The sequence below is a fragment of the Poecilia mexicana genome, unplaced genomic scaffold, assembly GCF_051168715.1.
Source record: "Poecilia mexicana isolate PSO_F unplaced genomic scaffold, ASM5116871v1 scaffold_4, whole genome shotgun sequence".
Classification (NCBI taxonomy): domain Eukaryota; kingdom Metazoa; phylum Chordata; class Actinopteri; order Cyprinodontiformes; family Poeciliidae; genus Poecilia; species Poecilia mexicana.
This window is the reverse complement of record NW_028263373.1, coordinates 26,256,775-26,277,051: the sequence shown is the minus strand read 5'-3', so window position 1 is coordinate 26,277,051 and position 20,277 is coordinate 26,256,775. Positions and strand designations below refer to the sequence as shown.

General features: G+C 39.1%; 1 protein-coding gene across 1 annotated transcript in view; it reads right to left on the bottom strand.

Annotated features, from left to right (window-relative positions):
* Window positions 1–982: 982 nt before the first annotated feature.
* The window catches only part of LOC148160016 (uncharacterized), a 98,019-nt gene continuing 78,724 nt past the window's right edge, over window positions 983–20,277 (bottom strand). The window contains exons 5-6 of the mRNA XM_088005280.1: window positions 10,857–11,062; window positions 983–2,776 (exon numbers count right to left, since the gene is read on the bottom strand). Of these exons, the coding sequence (XP_087861406.1) occupies window positions 2,584–2,776; window positions 10,857–11,062 (399 nt within the window). The 3' untranslated portion in view covers window positions 983–2,583. The remainder of the gene's footprint in view (window positions 2,777–10,856; window positions 11,063–20,277) is intronic.

The window sequence follows — 20,277 nt, the reverse complement described above, 5'->3', positions numbered from 1 at the left end:
CAAAGAGTCCAGTTATTTGAATTCATCAATGTGTTACCTTTGATGTGTTCATCTTTTGGTTTGGGGCAAAGGTGGCGATGGTGTTAGGGTTGCCGGTTCGAATCACTGTGCTCTCCGTCTCAGTCGTTGTGTCCTTGGGCTAGACACTTCACCTGCCTTGGCAACTGGTGGGGGTCAGAGGGATCAATGACACTGCTGTGTAGCAGCCTTGTTTCTGTCAAACTACAATGTAGCTCACTACCATCAGGGTGTGAATGACAAAGTCATATGAAGAGCTTTCAACTCCTCTGGACTGGATAAAGTGCTGTACCAGTACATTTTGGTTCATATGTGGTAATAATAAAACGCCTTGAACAAAATCGTCTCTTTAAGTCTCTGTTGGGATTCAGAGAAGCGTTTGTCCCGTAGGAGATCGTAACCTTTCTTTCTCCTATTTGCGGTGAAGCCTCGTCGGCGGATGAAGGTACAAAACAACCCGATGGAGGTGCGTTCTGCCCACATCCCCACCTGTTTCACTTCCCGCAGTCTGCTGCACCATGTGGACCCCCAGATGTAGCCTGCAGAATAATCCACATTCACATAGTCCTGAAAGTGTCCATCTGGCTGCGCAGGCACTCGGTAAGCCTCGGCACCACACAGGCCCGGTGGTCACTGTTGCCGTGGTATTTTGGAGAACACATCTACTCTGTATCTGTAAAGGCCTGAAGTTGAGGTGGTGCCAGGCTAAGAGTGACCCGGTGGTGACGGGGAGCTAAAATAGAGAGGAATGTATCAGAACGCGCAGAAAAAAAATATCACAAGAAGTGTGATTGGACTGCACTAGTTGTGCCTCAGGCTCCAGCTTGGCACCAGAGGCGCCACTCTACAGCTCCGCGTCACAGCTGCCAATGTTTAAACAATCAAAATTAAAAGTTTCCTTTGCAGAAGAGAATATTATTTCCTGTATCTTCCACTGACTGAACACAGACAGACCTGAGAAGCATTCAATGTAAATAGTTTTTATTTGTTTCCTCTTAGAAAAACTTTTTCACATAGTGGTTCAGCACTGCAATGCAGAGAAAACATTCAGCCTTTTCACAAACTTCCTATGTAGATAGATTAGATATATAGGAATATATTCTTTTATAAAAGCAAATAATAGGTAATAATATAAGCCACATTTTGACATACATTCATCAGTGGTGTAGATGACACACACATTCATTTTAGACTCTGTTGAAATATCATTTTCTTCAATTTGGACTGATAAAAGATGCAGCTTCACTCAATCTTAAAAACATTCATCTTATGACTTTGGGTTAGTCCAGGTCGCTCTCTAAAGTAATCCATTCACTTACAAAATGGTGCCCCACAAAAAAAACAAACAAAAAAAAAAATCAGCAATGTTCCTGTGGATTCAAGACCTTCATCCTTGGAAGACCACATCATTCCTTTCCCCAGGTCTGGTGTATCCTCAGGATTTTAAGCAGCTGACTTGTTAAAACTTTACTCATTTGCATAGACATGCTTTTTAATCTATTTTTTGTAAAACTGTGTTTATTTAATCAGTTCTTTAATTTAAAAAATAAAAACAAGAAAAAAACCCCCTCAAGCTCCTTTTATACCAGCTTCTGTTTAGCACTGAAATGGTTGCTAAGCGACGCAATATACACCGAGGTAAGGGTGGGAAGAAATTTACTTCGGTCTACAAAGAACCCGGTCAACCTAGTAGGCCATGTCATTCAAAAGATGCAACCCCTGAAATAGGACACACCCTACGAAGACTCCAAGAAAGTTAGCTTCAGCTTCCAACCTTTAGGCAGATCCTTGCATCGGAAAAGTCGAACTATCTCTTTAACCTCAGTTTAGTGATGAAAAAAGTAAAGGATACATTGAAAAGCCTTAAAGGTGCTTGAACTGTGCAGATACATTGTTCCCATTTGATGGATAAAGATATCCAACGTCTAACCTGTTGCGTTATGCTAGGCTAAGCTAATACATTTTTTAACTATTTAAGTGAAGGCTAAGGAGATCCATGGAGCAGAAGCAATGCCCACCAAAAACTACACAGCAGTTGCTGACGCCGTAGCTGCTGCGTGAAGATAATCTGTAGCGAATCTGATGATAATATAACATGAGGGCGACTTGTTAGCACTTTTCTGTCTGTCTCATAATGGTTTATGTTTCCTCGGCTTGTGTCTCTCTGGGAAAGCGTTCCTCTCATTTGTGGGGCAGCAGCGGGACAGACGTTGCTCTCGCCCCCGTCCTCGTCACCACTTCACGGGCTATTCAATTAGCACAAGAAGCATGGGAGATGGAGCCATAATGGAGCTGATGAGATGCACAAGGACAGGTGACACTAATCAGAGCGGCGCCCCATTGTCTCTGTGTGGGCATCATTAAGGGAAAGAGAGCGATTTCAGGCTCTTTTTTCCTCTCTCTGAGCACGTACACACTTTCTCTCTCATCATCAGCTTGCAACTTGTGCAAATGTGCGTTCTGAACAAAGTGTGAGGTTTGACAAAGGAGAAAACAGTAAATGGGTGATGCTGTTTTCAGCAGACGGCACAAAAAGAGTCAGGGTTTTGTGAGATCCCTTTTGATTCATAAGACGACGAGGCATTCACTCTTCACCACGTCCGGGTTCTTGTCGTCTCCTCCGCCGGCTGACATTTGACCCGCCGCAGCTGATGCGTCAGATTTTTCCCAGCATTCCCCCCGTCTGCTTCTTGGCTGAACTGTGAAGGAGCTCCTCTCCGCCCGCTGGTACCGACCGCTGAGGTAACTCGACAGACACCTGGGAAAACACCACACACAAGTCATCAACGTTTCCACATGTCCCACTTTAACGGCCACAACTTTCAAAGCATTTTCAATTGGAAAGACAATAAAATGTGACATTTTGAAGGTCTTGGAAAATCAGAAATGTGGTGTAAATTTTTACGTCACCTAATTAGTAAAGAGACTCCACCTGTGTTTGATGTGATCTCAGTTCTTTGAGGACTTTAGAGGTTTGTCCAAGAACATTAATGAACAAGTAGAATGATGAAGACCATGGAACACAGCAGACAGGTCAGAGATAAAGCTTTGGAGAACTTTATACCGATACTTTGTGATATATTGTTTTAAAAAACCGTTTATCACGTTTTTCTGTAGGCAACTCTATTGATGTGAACATCATAGAGCCACAAACACATATACTGAGAAACCTGTTCCGTTTTCTTGGAAAACGAAACAGATTTTTTTCTGGAGCCTCTTACTTAAAAAAGCGAAATCTGTCATTAAACTGCACACAGTAACTGCATGTAGTTGTATTTTTGAGTTTACTTACATTTATTGATGCTCTTGTGGAGCAAACCAAAAGAAAAGAAAAGAGTAAAAAGTAACATTTCTGGTCATATTGTCAGTTTTACTTTTTATTTACTTTCAATAACTGAAGCTTATCATGAGAACTATAAAGCAAAATTCTTATCTGGATAAGAAGTTTTTCACGATAAATGATAAACAATGCGATAAATGCCCACCTGTAGTTGACAGGGCGGTCCAACTGGACATTTGCCTCCTCCTCCAAGACCGCAGGAGGGATAGAGGTATGAATACACAGAAAGTGAAACAAAGACACAAAAGCTTCTTGTAAAAATCTGCATTTGAAAGAGAATTTTTTAAAAATCTTGTCCACACAGACGCATCTTCCTTCTATTCTGCTGCTTTCCGTTTCCCCTGTTCCTCCCCAGAATGTGGTTTACATTCTCTAAGCCCCAGCAAGGCAATGTATTTCTGTCTAATTAGTTACATTCAAAATGAGATCAAATAACTTTATTAGTGGAACAACATAATCCTAATCTTATTAATAAGAGTATTCCCTCTTATTGAAGGGTCTTTAGAGTGTTTAGGGGACTCCTGCTGAATTCATTCTGCTTTAACTTGTACGATGTGCCATTCAGTTGAAGTTAACCGCGTCTAAAACAAATATTAAAGGAAACTGTGACCATTTCATGCAAAGTTTCTGTAAAGTAAATCAGTGCCATTGTACACAATGATCTTTTCTTCACCTGCTTTGCAGCTTGAGATTGAGATTGGTTTGGAAGTACTTCATTTGTTTAAAATCAAAAAACGAATCAATAATTATCAGTATTGACTGATATGAAACGCTTATATGACGTTCTATCCTACACTGCTTACTTAACTTATGGCCTAAAAACTAAAGCAGTAAAATCACAATTAAAGCATGTATGGTTCACTTCAAACCATCGCTAAAGTTAATTAGTTGGATCGGATCAGTTGGATGTTTTAAGCCTAATCTGGTGTTGGGCACCAGCACCAACCAGTGAAAACAGATGAATGTCCACTTAATACCAACAGAACTTGTTTGGAACAGTGGGAAAAAAAAGTCAGACTGTCTCTCGTATAACAAACCAATAAAGGGTGAGGAAAATGATTGCGTGGTCGCTTCCACGGTCACAGTATCCGCAACGGAGAAAATCCGTCTTCAGTCGTGATGAAAGAGCTCTGTGCCATTCATGCTGCTGCATACTAACTATCTCAGCAATCAGTTCATTATCATTAGGTCCATGTGACTGATGGAAGGGCTAATCGTGATAGCTTGACTCCGAGGTGGTCGAGCAGCAACACTTTGTATCATTTCCTGCAATCAGCAGCCACTTAATATCAAGACATACACCTTTCAGTGCTGCCTGGCACCCTGATGGAAGGCCGGCCAAATCAGGACTCATTATTTCCAACCGGACTATTTGAACTATGAGAGTTAATATGTTTTAATTTAACATTTTTAGGAGCTAAAAAGCACAGCGGACGAAGGCAGAGAGAGAGAGAAAAAAAAGCTCCCCCGGTAGATTGAGAGAATGGATAACCTCGGCCCACATAGTAATTGGCTGCAGAGGCAAATCAATGGCCTGCATCAGAATTGAAGCATTCTGCTTGTTTACAACATCTATCATTTGTTCTTATCAAGCGTGATCAGAGCAATTTTCCCTCCCTTAATATAGGTTTGATGGCACAAAGAAAAGCTCAATTCTCCCAGAATTGGAAAACACATTTCTTGCGCTTTGTTGGTAACTAAACTGTCAACAGATAAGAGAGTCCACAGTATCAACTCGGCGGGGTCGGGGGGGAGAATGAGGGGGTGATTCATCTTCCAATTGCGCTGCTGTGTTTTCCTCTGGAACAGCTGGAAATATAGTCCCGAACAGAAGCCTTTCCTTCGGAGCGTTTCCGCTCCGAGTCGGCTCCAACTCACAAGGATGTGCAGTTGCCACTTGGAAAAGGCCCCTTTTTTTTTTAGCTCTTACACATCTAGAGAAGGGCGACCCGTCCTCAGGCAGCTCTCCAAACTGCTGGAGACAGTAGCGTGAGGTGAGAGAGCAGTGTAGGCCACTTTGTATCATGTCAGCGCTTGTGCTTAGACGCCGTCTCCACAGTGTCCCTTGTCACCAATCACATCCTTTTAAACCACCCAGGGAGCTCGACGCCACCCCACCCGCACACACACACACACACACACACACACACACACACACACCCACGCACACACACACACGCACACACACACACACACACACACACACACACACACACACTCCTTATCTGTCAATGCCGCTTAAATAATGTAATTAATGACTTAATTAACATTTCCATAATCTATTTTAATAAATCTAACACGGCATAATGAGAGTTTCTAACCTCCGGGCGGTGGCATATAAAAATTCACAGCGCGGCGCTGCGCGGTCAGGGCACTGTCTCAGCACCGCACACTCTCACCATGACAGCAAAGGAAGGAGAGGGCGCATATTGTGTGACAGCCTTCCGAAAGGCGGTTCCAGGCTGACAAATGTCATGTGACTCGGTGAATGTGTCCACTGGGCGACCTGCAGCGGGAAGAGGAGGGAGAACCGAAGGACAGGTTTGGAGGCACATGAACGGCCACGGCAAAAAAAAAGAAAAAGAAAAGAAAAAATAAATAAATTGCCGATCACTGGAAACTGAAGGAATGTGACGTTTTACTCTGAAAACACAGTGTTCTTTTTTTTTTATGTAGGTAAACAGTAAACAGTAAATGTAAGGTGGTCACAGGAGTCTATGACGTTTGAAGATGAAATAAAGAAAACTTATCCACATACAGAAACAAATATAATGTTAACATATGTTTACTTTTTAATTAAAATAAAAAATAACTGAAATCATATAAAGTTATGTAACTTTAATTAAAAAAAATATATTTTTAAATATTTGTTCAAACTGTCACTAAGTTGTGGCTGTATAATACGAGACAGATAATCTGTGAAAAAAGATCCAGCTCCTCGCAGAGCTACCTAGAAACAACCAATCAGAACCAGGAGGCGGGTCTTAGCGCTGTCAGTCACCCTCACATTGGCCTGATCATCCCGGTTCTGATCTGGATCTACGATACAGCTTCTTCCTGATAGCTTAGCTTGTCATGAATGCTAGGTTAATTAGCATAGCAACCGATTACAGCGGATAAACTGTTTTCCTGTACAGCGAGTACACGAGGTTGATTGACAGCACTAAGCCCCTCCTCCTGGCTCTGATTGGTTGTTTTTGTTTAGGAGCATTTCTTCAGATGGCAGTAGTTCAGGGAAGAGCTGGAGGAGATCCATCTTTTCACAGATTAACTATATCATAACAAACCATCACCATGGTGATAGTTTTAGGGAATGTGTAAATAGAAGTTACATACAGAAGCTTTAAATGCAAGTTAAATACTGATAGAATGTGTAACTACAGTAGGTCAGACCTTCCTGTGGGATTCTGGGATATCTGCAGCGTTCTTCCTAAAAGTGTGTCATGCTGTGAAATTAATGAAGATATTTTCTTTTTCGGTACTTTGATTCTGTGTTTTATTGTTTTTCAAATTTTAATGAGTTGATCCTTGAAGGCCACTGTAAACTGGACAGAAACTGATAATGCAGATTTGTACAATTTAATTGATCCACTTAAATGAAATCACAACAGATGTACTTGAGCATTAATCATGTTAAAGATGGTTTTTTTTTTATCATTAAACCTCCTTTAAATGTGGTTTTATAAAGTTTCCTATGTTTTGTGGAAAATCTGTATGAGACACAACTCTGTCAAAGCGTCTAGCTGAATGACGAGCACCTGAACAACAAGCTGTAAAAAGGAAATAAATAAAACAGAATATTGTGAAAACAACAGCAAGTTTCGCTCTTTAAGAGCCATAAACCAAAAATTTAAAAATTTCTGTTGCAAACAGTCATAAATTATAATAAGAGCAGAAGTGACATCCGCTGTAAAGCAGGACTCTAATTTTATTTTCAAACAAAGACTGTATCTATGGAGCTGAAGATTTAAACTACCAAGCTATTAGCGTCTTACATCAACTGTAGCATAACATAGTTAGCATTACTAGCGTAGCAGTCTCCATGTGTATGTTTTCTTTGAGATCTCCAAAGCCCTGCCAACATTTCCAAATCTCATGTTTCATGAAACTCAGGGTTTGAAAACTCAAAAGACTAAAGATTAAAACCAGAACACCGTCTGGTTCGAAAGCCAATCAGGTTTCCCTCTGACATCTAATGTTGTGTTTTTTGAATATGTTGTTTAGGCCTGTCACAATAAGCACTAAATCAATTAATTGCATGATAAATTAAAATGAGCTCGATAATTTCCATTTACATGATTGATCATTTTTCTCTTTTTTTCTCTTTCTACCAAAAACTGGATGATAAAAGTTTTCAGTCTGGTGTTCTGGTGTCCATCAGCCCTTTCTTTGAAGGGCAATTTTACTTAGAGACTTCATAATTCATTTTATGTATTGTTTCTGTTGTTTTGTTTATGTATTTTGGATATTTAAAACGTCTTCTAGTTCCAATTATTCATTAGGATTTGAAGTTTATTGATCTTTGAGAATTTGTTCTTGCATTATTTTGCCACTGAGACTTGAAAATGTTCCCAACACAATAATATTCATCACAATAACTTCTGGGACAATTTATTGTCCAGCACGAATTGCTATGGTGACAGGCCTATTGTTGTTGTGTTCTTCACTTTGTCATTGCGTTTAGTGATTTGTAGATGCGGTTTGAACTCAAGGGCCACCGTATGAACGAGTGGAGGACATGAGCAACAGCGAGGCATTGTGGAGGGTTCGCTTGTTGATCCTGCTCTCGTCCTCCTTTAGGAGATTAGAAGGCGGAGTGACGGGTGGGGGTGACAGGGTCGTGGAAGGAGGGGCTGCTCCTTACAAGGCCTCCCAACCCCGGGGCTGACGTGTGATTGAGATACACACTGACAGGGGGCAGCAGGAGGCTGGCACATCCCAGGCAGTACGAGCACCACGCGGGGGCCACGGGGTCTTTAAAGACCACCAATCCTAATGAGGGCGCCCACCAACCCGCCCTATTATTCTGGTAATAACACAACAAAAAATCAGTCAGCAGAGAAACCTGCACGGAGCACTTTATACGGAAGACTTTTCCCCCTAACAACCCTGAGGCTCTGTTCTTTTCCTCACAAGAAACTCAATGGTTTTTTTTTTTATTTTTGTTTTGTTTCTGGGGTTTTTTGTCACCGATTCTTACAGAAAAAGGTGTTTGCTTTTCAACTGCGGCACATCCACACCGCGCTCCGGGAGCGGGTAAAATACCTGCGGAGGAGAACTGCCAAGAATGTGGCCTGTTGGAGGGGGCTGAACACGCTGTAAACAAACCCGTTTCCTGTCATAAAATTACAGCTCATTAGTAGCGCGGACAAGGCCTTCAACAACATAATGATGCAGAAGCTCTCCACCGCTGCCACCGCATTTATTAATTACCAGCTGACTTGCCGCATTCCTCGCAAAGGCAGTTAATAGGCGGAGAAGGAGAAGTTATGGGCCTTGTTGAGTTAATTACAAACAGCCTCTCTTCTTCCAATTTGAGACAAAACACCGAAAGAAGGACGCTCGCACGCAGAAGACAACTTTTGGTTTCGCTACTGGCACAAGAAGCGGTTGCAGTTTATCTGAAGGCCCTCTCTGCTATTGCAAAAAAAAAAAGAAAAAAAAAAAGAAAAAACATTAACTGGGGATTTTTTTTCACGAAGAGCGCCGCTTATCTAAATCTCAGCTATTACTTGTCGCAGGGGAAAGGTAGAGAGGTCACAACGAAAACATAGACTGATTTTCAAAAACAAGTATAATGAATTGAAGTTCTAAGTATCCTGACTGAGTAACTGAGAGTACGGCAATTACTGATTACATAAAACTGTTTTTTTTTTCTCTCTCTCTGTCTCTTTTAATCTGATTACGGCATCCACCATATGTTGCTTTTCTAATCAGAGAGTAGATATCTAATGTAATATTTACGAGGCGGATGTTAATAAAAACAGACTGTTCATTTACTAATGGTGTACAGTACAGCAGGCATCAATCCAATTAGCAATATCATAATAAGGGAAATGCTAAAAATAAAGCGGAGGGGCGATGCTGTGGCTGGGGGTCAGAAGTAACGTGTTTTTACAGTTCTGTGGATGAGGAAGACATCGTGTAAACATAAACACACGTGTTATTAATAAGTGTTCTTTACATAAAGTGTAATTAAGGAAAATGAATTCCTAATAATTGATAAGAAGTGTAACATGATGAGATCGCTCTACATTAAAACATCAAAGTGAAGTCTTTCTCACAAAGAATGATTTATTTGTGCTACTTTTGTCTATTAAAGTAATTGTGAGCTTGCATTAGTTTGAAGGCATGCACATTGTTTTAGGACTTTTATTTTGAAGTAAGAAAGGAAGCAGCTTTTCGGTTGCACAGATGTTGCAAACCCATTCAAGGTCGTCTCCAACATCTCACACCGTTTTTATTCTAATAATTTTGGGTAATCAGTAAAACAAAATGTTATAGAGAAAATTAAAAACTGCTTGTGAAGTCTGGAAGACATTTATGTTGGCAGAGATGAAGAAAAGCATCTGACTCTGATTTGAGTTACATCTACAGCTGAGGGTGATGCAGTGAGAAAAGTGAGACACATGAAGAAGCAACGCATCACTGAACACCAAGATTCAAACTCTGCACCTTGTTGCTACCAGATGCATCATCCCTGCATGTCACCAGCTTCCAAAATAACTTAAAGCAGCTCATAGAAGGCTCTTGACTTAACTTTATTAGCAACTTTAGCTACTAATAAAGCTAAAGTCAGTAACTCTTAAGCCTGAGTCTGGACTGATCACAATCTAAAGTACTTCAAACCAGAAAAAGATCATTCTGGACTAAACAGCTACGTTTTAAATCAGAGTTTTATAAAACAATGCAACAACAACAAAAAAAAGCCATTCTTAATTTTCTCAAAGCGATTGCTCATCTGGCAAGTTGAATGTGTAACTACACCCAAATACGTACAGTTAGAGGTATAATAGTTTTGTGATTTTCATCATAATTTATTTTAATTTGTTGTCACGTTTTATTACCTGTTTCATTTAGTCTTAATTAGTTTTTAGAGTGGGCTTGCTGGTTTTTATTAATTTAATATTGTTTACATTGGTTCCTATTTAGGTGCAGAATTTGTGATCATGTTTAAAGCTAGTTTGCAAATTACAGCCCTAATTTGACGTAAACTGCTTGCATTGGGGACAAAAAAAATCGATTTCCCATCAGTACGAAAAGATAATAAATGAATTCATAAACATGAAAACAAAGGGCATCATATCTATAACTTCAGTAGGTTTTAGTTAGTTGTATAAACACATGATATAGTTCCAGTTAGCCACTGCTTTTCCCCGTTAATTACCGTTTCTATTTATTTCAGTTAATGAAAAAGTTTTCTCAGTTTCAGTCTTGGTTATTTGGTTAGTTTTGGTTAACTATGATAACCTTGGCTACTGAATGATAAAATACTCACATGATGAGCAGCAGCTCTGTCAGGAAGCCGAATAAGGCCGCTGCCACTTTAAAGGTGATGGGAGGTGAAGGGTCGTGGAAGGCCGTCATCAGGCAGTGGACCACGAAGGGCGCCAGTCCCATCAGAAGCAGTACGGTGATCAGGACGAGCCACGTCTTCCACTGGGAGCTGACTGATCGCCATGGAGACGTCCTCCGGACCTGGTACTGGAGAAGAGAGAAAGAGAGACGGATCATCACATCATCTCACATGTCTGATTTCACTAATCACCACAAAAACTTTGTGAACTAAAGGAAGAATAACAAAAGAGGTTTTAAATAAAAAAAATGTTGAGTTAGGGAGCCAGTTTAGTTGGGCTCAAAAATGTAGCTTCAACTGTTTTCTTTTTGTTGTTGTTGTTGTTGTTAACTTAGTTATCATTAATAAAATGTTTTCCAGCTGCTTTATCAACTCCAACATACAATCCTTTCCCAAAGTTCACACATCTTTTAGCCTTTGTCACATGTTATCACAATGAAATAAATTTCCATTACATTATCTGGATTTTATCTGATAAATACATCATATCATATTAGGAAGAGAAACATTTCTAGAAATTCTCTAGAAAAAAACATGGACATTTTTGAGTTTGAAAAGAAAAACATTTTTCATCTTTTCAAACTCAGAAATGTTACAGAGCTGAGAAACTACAGGCAGAGATTTTTATTAAACTACTAAACGTGTCGCCTACCTACTGATAGAGCGCTTTACACAAATAGCTCCAGACCACTGGCCGTCTATATTTAAATTTTTTTTTTCAAACATCCGGTGCTCTGCAGCGTCAAACAGTAAACATGCTGTGAGTTACAGAGCTAAAGTGGAATATAAAGTTCCTATAAGACGACCTCCTGTTCAATGTAGCATGACCTCATGCTAATAAACCCCGGTTGGAATACATTTAAACTAACACAGCTTTCACTTTAGGTTTAGAAAAAAAAAAAAAAAAACAAGAATAAAAACACATACTCATGCATAAAAAAACACTAAAAGATGCATGCAGTCATTAAGCCCGCCTGCAAACAGCGTCTTAAGTCCTGGGCAAATATGGCTTTGCTCTGGAGACAAACCAAACCACTTAAACAATGTTTGATTAGCGTCTGGAATTCATCTGCAAATGCACACTCGCCTCAACCTCTTTCATGGCGGCTATTCATTAATTAGATTCTTTGTGCAACTGAGCTATCCTCAATGTTTAAGGTTACATCAGGCCCCACTAAGTGGCTGGCTGATAACAGAATGCATCCATCTTCATTACTCAGGCCGCCGTGTCTGGGCTTGCTCCTCCAGCGGTGCTCTGTGTCAGTGGGCTCTAAAGAACTCATACATTTCATCGCACACGGATCCTGAACTTTTTGCCTCCTTGGATTTTAGTTACTCTGACTAAATTAGCGGATTGTAGTTTGTAGTTCTTTTGAAGTTTCTCGCTTGTATTTGGAGGTCATGCAGACTGATAAACAGAGGCATTGTGTGCAGGTTGGTAAATCAGTGTTTCTCCAACTTTTTCAAGTGAGGACCACTTCACCCATCAAACACTCACGGACCACCTCACTTGAGACTACCTCCGCAATAACACATCTTAATATGCAACCTGAAATGAAAATGTTAGTCTCTTAATGAACTTATTGTTAATGAGACGTGTGGTGCTGTTTTGTAAATCGTGAACAAGTCTACTGACAGAGTGGAATCTAACAGTTTCCTTTCAGCCTGAAGTAAAGAATGATTTTATTTTATGTGTTATAGATAATCAGTCAGCAGGGGGCGCAGCGCTGCTCGCTGCCTCAATGCTGTCATATCGCTGCACAGTACAGCCCCCTAGGGCTAACTGGGGGGGAAACAAGTTAATTTACTAGGTGACAAAAACTCATTCATTAAATCCTGTGATCATCCATTTATATTGTTAAACCAGTAACACTCCCACTGCGAGCCAGTTCCTTGTTCTTTGGGTTGGCATTAGAGGAATTAGAGAACTAAACGGAAAATCGTCTTAATAGACCAACACTTTAGCAAATTGTCATGTAACCAATGATATGACTACAACTCAAACTTTATGTGACATTATGTTGCTTTGATTGGTCGATCTTTTATAGGAGAACTACCACTCTAATAAAAGCACAACTAAAATTATGAGCAGAATAACTTATTCCTGTAAATAAATGCATAAAATGTAACCCCAAGTCATTACCATCATCAGTGTGTGCAGCATTACTATAAAAATTAAATGCCTAAAAGGTTTTAAAAAGTTGTAAAGCACAAATAATTGCATGGCGTCCCAAGAAAGAGTATTTAAGGAGGTGGAAAGAGGTCAGGTGGGACATGATGTATTTTCCAGACAAATAGAGTCATTTTATACCATAATCAAGTAACTGTTACCGTCAGTCGTTGTGCATACATAAAGGTAACTTAAAAGAAATTTGACTTTGCAGAACATCCACATGTGATGCCTTGAAACTGACATGAAATAGTCTTAAAATGAAGTTCTTGGCTTTTATCCAACCCTCTAGTTTCATTTACTGGATCTGACATAAAATACAATCTGACTTTCAGACATGTTTGAGATTTAACATAGACTGCAGCAGGTAACATTTTCAAAAGAAAATTCACAAACCAGATGAAGGTCAGCTGCAGAGGGGCCGATAACTGAGTGGATTTTCATGTTTGTTTGAAACAAAAATTCATGAATGTGAATTTCTGTGAACGCGAATTAAGTTCTGTGGTGTTTTTCATGTTTTTTTTAATGTTTACGGTAAAATACTGTTTGCCTTTATGCATATAATGAAAGAACGGGGGAGGAAATATTTCCATCAGGTTGACGAGGCTTTAATCTGAGCCTCTAATCGAGACTGTTTTTACTGGGTTCACATCAACTTTTGACTGATTTGTAACAGACTGACCTTTACATTTTTAACAATTCAAACTTTAGAAACTTGCAGGAGTTTCACCTTAAATATAAGTTCAGGTTGTCTGAACTTTTGGTTTCAAAATGAGCCTTCAATCATATATATATATATAAATTAAGAAGACCCAAGCCATTGAGTACAACATTGCATATGGTCTTGGACTGAAGTTGTTCAAAATTCAAACATTTGAATTGGGCTCCTAACCAACACCCTTTAAAAAAGACTAACCCTGATTCCAGTGAGTGTTGATGGTCATGTGGTTGATTATAGTAGAGAAATGTAAACTTGGGAGCTATTTTAAACTTATATTCAAGTTGAAATTTAAAAAGTGTTTCCTTACATTGAAGTTATCTCAACCAGCACTTTGTCCTGTGACCGACGGTTAAGTTTCTCTCGTAAAGCAAAGCCAGTTTTTCTAAACTCACTGCTCGGTTATCGTGTTCTGTTGGTTTGTCTTTGCCATCAGAGGGCTGTCTTCTTCTTTTTACTATATTTTCCTCAGCTGAAGAAGAACATCTACTGTGTAGGTAACGATCATACATCAGCTGTCGATTGGGTTTCACAGCATCTGATTGTCGCAGAGATCATCCCTGGATGCAGCTTGGACTAAAAAGGTAACATGGTAGTGTTTCTACGCCCCCAAATAAAAAATAACTATGTGTTGCAGATAATGTTTTTCTCCTGAATTGCTGTTACCTCCTGGATATCTTGGTGAAATCTTTAATAATGTTCAATGTTGCATTTGTTTAAATAATGGGTCAAAAATTCTGGCTGTGACTTTTTGGGGATCGTACCTTCTCCCCTTTGGTTTCACAGTGTGACAGCTGCTGTTTATTAATTATCTCCTTTCGTTCGTGTGTGTGTGTGTGTGTGCACGCGTGTGTGTGTGTGTGTGTCTACTTCTGGACGGAGAGGGACTTATGTGGAAATATGCAGAAATTGTATTTGGGTTGACCAACCAGCTATTAATATTGATTGTATTTGAGTAAATAGTGACCCACTTTTAGAATATGTGGATTTAAATAATCCCGATACGGACGCTTTGCTCCTCTATTGATTGATTGGTTTAGTCTTTAAAGGTCAAAGTCACAAAACATGAGCCAGTAAATAAACAGTGTCGACTTTTAAAGTTATCCTGGGTTTTTGAAGTATGGTTTGAGTCTATGACAACCATAGCTCATATGACAGTGCTACCAATATTCAGATGACAGGTTTTACCAGGAAGGGTGAAAACGCAAAAATTTCACATTGCAGAAAAAAACCTAAAATTACTATTTTGTGTCCTCTGACGTCCTGACTGATGCCTTGTTTCCGTGGAAAAACACAGTTCTTCAAATTTCTGGAAACAATTTTCTTTTTCCATTCAGGGTAATATAAAACGATTAAAAAGCAATAGGCTATGTCCTTACTTGTGCAGCACTGATTTACTCTGTTTTGGCCTTGAAAAAGGCTCTGTTGTGTGATACAGCACCACATCTTTTCAGGATTGTTTAAAACGGCTAAATTGCTTCCTAGAGAACACATTTTAAATATAAAACTCAATATAAATGTTCAGTCCAGGTAGAACATTCACTTCATTTAAATGTTTTTTTTTTTCAAAAGTTATCAGTAACTTTGCAGCATTTTTGTTTTTACAAATAATTTAAAATGGGGGTATTATACAAAATTGGCTTTTTCTTTTAGCTTCACATCATGCTATAAAACAGAGTGTTGCTTTGGCTCATGAATGTTTGAGAAATCCTTGAATCTCCAGTGGCAGCCATTCAGGCGTGCCTTAACGCCGGCTCATACGAAGCACCGTCCAAGTACAGCTGTAAACGGCCTAATGGAGAAGTATTGTTGTGATGACTCGCTGAAGGGGGAGTGTTGGAAAAAGTAGGAGGTTCTTAAAGAGACAGGCCAATCTCCAGGTGTCGGATGATGCAAATATACATTTCTTTTAATATATGCAGCATTTTCATCACAACTGTAGGTAACATAGTTTCTTGATTTTGCAATAAAACTATTATTGCTATTATTGTTTGGGAAACACGTAATACCTGTCTTTAAAAGAGGTCGTGGCCATTGATGAAAAGAGTTAAACTCTTTACCACTTCAGCTGCGTTAAACCTTTTGTTATCCACTCGGTGAACATCTTTAAAACATTAATTTATGCTATATAAAAATACAACTTTCCCCCAACTGTCTGATATTAAATCAGATTCAACTGTTCTTGAAATATTTTCCTTTCTATCTTTGGAAGTTAGTTTTGTTTTGTTTCAAGTGAACTAATATATCTGCACTAGAAAGTAGAGCAAAATTACTTGATAATATTTAGTGTTTTTTCAGTGAGGACAAAGGAGGAAGTTTGTAACTTTGGTGTGACTGAGAGGGCACTCTGCTGCAAGAGGGACTGGTGCACTTCACAAAACAGTCGGCATAATGAGGAAAGAACATGGAAATATTGAAGATACACCTAAGCTTGGGTACAAATTGGTCTTTCAAATACACAAATACCCTCATAACTCAATGTCAATGCTGGCTTCACAACTTTGAAATAAAATCTCTTCTTTTGAATTTTACGTTTTTGTTTGCTAACCTTCTGGAGTTAGAGAACTTTTGCAAACATGAGAATTTGAATTCATAATGACCATGCAGCCTGCTGTAAGTAAAGTCAAAGCTAAAGTGGCTACATATGAAGATTTTAAATAGAAAATGTTTACAGTCCATGCTGAGCATACTAGGAATGAGCCAGAAAAACAACCTGGATGAGTAGCTAAGTGAAGAACAGACAACATCCACCAGGTCTGTTGTGGTATGGACAAGGGCTAAAGGCACGGCAACTGGTAAATAAAGGTGCTTTGAAGGAAAAAACAAAAACAAACAAAAAACAAAAGTCCATACATAAAAAAAACACACAAGATTCCTTGAAGTTCCGATAAAATCATAGAAACATGGAGACAATCACATAAAAAGTTAAAACAAAAATTGAACAAAAGACGAAAATCCCTGCAGTAAGAACATGATGGAGACCAATCATTTGAGCAAATTGTACAGAACGAGTGTTTTAAACTTTTACACATGTACCATAATTATGTGCAGAACTAAAGTGGGGAACTCTATGTTCTGCCTCGCAACCTTTAAAAGTTACACATAAAACAAAACCAGAAAGACACGCATGATGAGGACGGATAAATCAGAATATGAGGACTCGGTGCTATCATTAAAGTGTGGGAACATTAGTGTTTCTCACTGGAATACAGTGATGTTTGATGTTTTTAAAAAGGCATCATCCAAATTTAAACCTGCAGCTCTGGAACATCTATCCAAATAAGACCAGGATGAAGCCTCGATAAATGCCGTAGGAGTCTTTATGGCAACAAATCTGACCATAATGCATTACCAAAAACACCTGTTTTCAACACGTGCTAAAGCTATGCTACATGCTGCACAGTTTCCACTCATTAGCATTTTAGGCAGCAGACTGAAGCAGTTATAAAAAAGCAAGCATGTGCACTTGTCTATGACTTATCCAAAGAGTCAGTATTTGCTAAACATAATGCAGAAACAGCACCAGTCAAGTAAATGTCAATTATTTTATACTTTTACTCTTCTGTTTTTATTTTGTAAGAAATTCTTGTTTACTCTTAAAGTCAAATGTAAGCAAAATAACAATATTCTACCCAGCAAAAAAAAGAGGAAGCCCATTCTAGAATTTTTACCAAGAAAAACAGGAACACTGTCAGTTTCTTTTAATAAAAAAAGACCTCATCCATGAGTTACTCCATCAGCAGAGATAACAATGCAGCTCTTTTGTCTCAGCTTTAGCAAACCCTGGCTCAGTGCTGTAGGAAATGGTAACACGTCTGCTAATGTGCTCGTGCTTTTGCTAACTTTTCAAAAATGTTTACCGAATCTAGCTTCCACTAAATTAATTTACCAGATAGATTCTAAATTAATTATTTACTTGGCTGTTTTCTACACTTTCAGTTGAATAAAATTTGACCTCTGTGTTGAAGTTTTGGTTATCAACTGTTAAGAAATCTTCAAGCAGTTAGTCGTTTATATTAATTAATGCTCTTATTTTGAAATGGGTAAAAACTATTTACACAGCTGTTCCATTTCCTCTCCTAAGATTCTCTCCTCTTCCCTCCTCAAGGGTTGTATGTTTGCCCTTGACATATTGAGATATTATGACAAGGGCATAATAAGTCTTATCACCTTGATATCACACATGTAAGTCTACCACACTATACCCAAGAAAGCATTTCTTGTTACGGTACTTCTAACTACTTACAAAGATCCATACTGTGCCTGCAGTGGTGGAGATCTGGAACGCTTTTTTCTATTCTATTTTAGTGCTTAGTAACCTTTAACTGGCTCTTATGGGCATATCGACACTCTCTTGTTAGATCTCCTGGTTTCAGGTGCAACATAAATTAACTGTGTAATGTGGAAATGCCAGGCCGCTCCTGAGACTCTTCTGTCTGTCTCCTGTGTACATGCCGTTTGTTTGCTAACATCAGGGATGAAGTTCCACTTGGACAAGACCAAACTCGAAAGTCTATTAACTTATTGAGATTAAATGCCTGATGCCTTTCCTTCCCATTTGCTCCCCCCACCCCACGTGGCCACTTCTCCTGACCAGCAGTACACCTCCAAAGCAGAAAGGTGATTGATGAGACCCATCAGGCTGCTCGGAATCTCTCCTCTCATTAGACTCCTTATGCATCCAAGCAGTTTCAACACACACTGGGAGTTGAAAGTAGGGGGTTGGGAGCAAAAGGTTCATCCGTTATTTGACTTTTCAGATGATAAGTACCCTTACTAAACTTTTACCCCACGTATTAATCTTCTGGAAGTTCATTTAAACTTTTATTTGGGGGGGGAAACAAGTAACAAGGCGTAAGGATTTCTACTTCCTGTGTGTCAGGGTTGGTGAAGGCTCTTTGTTTCTAAGCGGTTCCATGACTGTTGCGGTGGATCCTCTCATTGACGATTCTCTTGATGAGGGAGGGTACGATGGAAAGACGAAAAGGAAAAAAGACTTAGGAAGTTTATATATACATCCACCGCTAACAGATGTGCTCAATCACATTAATGCAAGTGCAGCACATTATAATGAACTAATTGCCCAGGGAGGCTGGATTCACTACAGTTTCCTGGTGATTGCATCGCTGCAAACAAAGTGAGGTTCCAGCGCGTTCAGATAAATAACCTCATTTTATCTGACAATAACTAAGATAAATAGTCTGAACTGGAGCCCTTTATTGAGCTTGTGCTGCAGCTGTTTCATGTTTACTTTTCAGCCCTTACCCCTGTAGGATTTCTTTTTTTTTTTTCAGGCAACAAGTTTGATGAATCTACCAGAGACGATGTTGGAGCAGCATTCAAACATTACAAAGAGAAAAAAGTGTGTAAATATCTGTGGTTACAGCAGAACTATTCACTGAACTACACAAAGTGTAGTAGGATTTTATCAGCATATTCTATTAGTTAGCATCTTCTAGGGATATGATGAGGTATCGTGGCATAAAGGTAAGAGGTTTAAACTCGACAACTCGTTGCTGTTCACGAGTGAGAATCTTATTTTGAAGGAAAAGGGGAGTATTTCCTGTTTTACTCTGCTGAGTTGACAGAGCGTACTCACAAAGCACTTCTTGGGCTGACATGCACTCAACTGTAAAAGCGCTTGAGTCTTAGTCTTTGTTCCAATATATCATGATTTCTGATGATTTTGATGATAATATTAAAAAAATGTCATGTTTCCATCATGTGAAGCACCTTGAAATGCCTTATTGCTGAAATGTGTTACACAAATAAACTTAACGGTCAGAGGAGCTCCACCTGATACCCACCGACCTACATTATGAGTAATTCAACAAATAATTATTTATCCACATGGATTGTGTATGGAATATTGAAGTATCATCTGTATGACTAGGTATGAAAAACAGACTGTGATAAAGCTGTTCCTACTGCCTCAAATCCTGTGGTTTCCCAGCCTTGAATGGATCGCGGTTCAGTAACATACTCCATCCGGCCATTATAGAACAGAAGCATTTTACACCCTTAATCCCAATATACACACAAACACAGTATGAAACACAGTACCATTAGAAGTGACATGCATACTTTACAGACATAAGAGGATTTTTTTCAGACAACGTGCTTAATTTTGTTATGTTTTGACCCCCGTATAAAGTGTTTTAACTGTGCTGAGCTGTATGTTTCAAAAACAGTTTTTCAATAACAAATGCGCGCAAATCTTTGTTGTTATGCAGCTACTGTCTAAAAATATCCCAATTTTGCAATTGTGATGTTCCCATTAAATAAGAAATGCATTTAAAATCACATGTGAATAAGCTTGTTCACATAAGTCAGTAAGACTCATGGGAATGACAAATGTAAACACTTTTGAGATATGGTCACAGTTAAGTCATGGTGCTAGCGCTCATCAAATATCAACCATTACAGGAAATGTCGGCGTCTTATTCAGGTGATGG